At 44.6% G+C, this 1,682-nt stretch overlaps 1 protein-coding gene across 1 annotated transcript in view; it reads left to right on the forward strand.

Moving 5' to 3' along the window:
• The window catches only part of LOC101848974 (transient receptor potential cation channel subfamily M member-like 2), a gene marked incomplete in the record, with an annotated part of 84,953 nt that overhangs the window by 25,213 nt on the left and 58,058 nt on the right, over positions 1–1,682 (forward strand). Inside the window, 1 exon segment of the mRNA XM_005100011.3 lies at positions 470–576. Coding sequence (XP_005100068.2) covers positions 470–576 — 107 coding nt within the window.

Raw genomic sequence — 1,682 nt, forward strand, 5'->3', positions numbered from 1 at the left:
CTCTCTCTCTCTCTCTCGCTCTGTCTGTCTGTCTGTCTGTCTGTCTGTCTGTCTGTCTGTCTGTCTGTCTCTCGGTGTGCTTCTCTATGTGCCTTTATTTGCCTCTCTGTCTGTTTATCTCTCTGTCTTTGTCTGTATGTCTCTCTGTCTTCTACTCTCTGTCTCTATCCTTCTCTTTTTCCCAATCTTTTTTCTGTTTGCCTCTCTTAAAATTAATCTAGACTGCGGTGTAGCGCTTAGGGGCTTCGCTATTGCACACAGAAGACCCAAGTTAACACACCGAGGGGGGGGGGGGTGACTTTTTTTTATAGAGTATATCGATCTGTCTGGTGGCATGTTGTATCCCTCTCAGCCCGGGTTGGCCTTGACATGCTGGACCGGAAGCTAACCAAATTGTGTCAATAAGGACTTATAACACCTGCATTAAAGATAAAAAGATTGATCTATATCTGTTTGCGTTGGTCTGCAGAAAAATATGGAGTTCCTGCCTGTCTGCTGGTCCTGGAAGGAGGGGAGGGAACCCTGGAGAACTGGTTCTCTGCCCTCCAAAACGGCATCCCTACCGTCATCATAAAGGTGCGTGGGTGGCTGGTTGCTGCTCTGCTGTAGTTTAGTCCTTTCAAATAAAAAATCTATCGTCCTTATCTCTCCTTCTTCTTTTCTTTCTTTTACTCCCCAGTGACATCTCTAATCTTCGGCCCTTATATGGCCTATTTGTGTTGCAAGTGCTGTAAAACGTTTACTAAAATCAGAACAATTGAGTTCGCCGGTGGCTCGTTGTGGAAAAGGGGGGGGGGGGCGGTGGTGTGGTTTTTGTTCACTTGTTTTTTTTAAAAACATGTTTTCCGTTTGTTTTTATTTTGTTTTGTAGGAGTTTTACGGCGCTTGCAACTGCAAGAGGTCATATGAGTGTAAGGACGAACGTTGATAACAAATTTCGGTCATGGCAGTGCCCCGCCCAGGATCTTAAGATTCCAGTCTGTAGGCGACCATGACAGAGCCCAGTTCAGTTCTAGGATATTATAAGTCGGCTGTGCGTGACTGCACGAACGGGTTGTATGAGGCCTAGCTTAACCTTTCAACATGAAATGAAGAATGATTTTGTCAATTTGTTATTGTTTTAGTGTCTAATCGGCAGTTTGCACTGTATGCTTCCCGTGAAGCTGAGAATGTTTCTGAATGTTCTTGAGTCTGATAGGGTATTAAAATGAACTGATTTTGAGTGCTCCACGGTCTTTTTTCTTTGTTTTAGTAAGAGTTTCACGACACTTGCAACATATTAGATCACATGAGCGCCGAAGATTAGAGGTGTTACAAGAGAGAAACAAACAAACAAAAAAGAAGGAGGAGAAAAAAAAACGATAGATGTTTAATAGAAAAGAAGGAGCAAACCACACCAGAGCACCGACAACCAGCTATTTCTAGGGTCTGCTAGGCCAGTAATATAGAAAACATCTGTTTTACATGCTCTCAGTGTTATCTGCCTTTCTTATTTCTTTACACCAGCTTCTACTTTTACGCCTTTTCTCCCTCACACCTTTTGTCTGCTTCATCTTTTGCGTTTCCTCCCTCCCACTCACCTCCCACTCTCGATGCTTTTGCTCATGCCGATCCCTCACACACACCCTTCTCCCACATCCCCCTCTCCCCTGTCCCCCTACCCTCCCAACCCCAACCCCACC

This window comes from Aplysia californica, unplaced genomic scaffold (genome assembly GCF_000002075.1).
Source record: "Aplysia californica isolate F4 #8 unplaced genomic scaffold, AplCal3.0 scaffold00232, whole genome shotgun sequence".
Lineage (NCBI taxonomy): Eukaryota > Metazoa > Mollusca > Gastropoda > Aplysiida > Aplysiidae > Aplysia > Aplysia californica.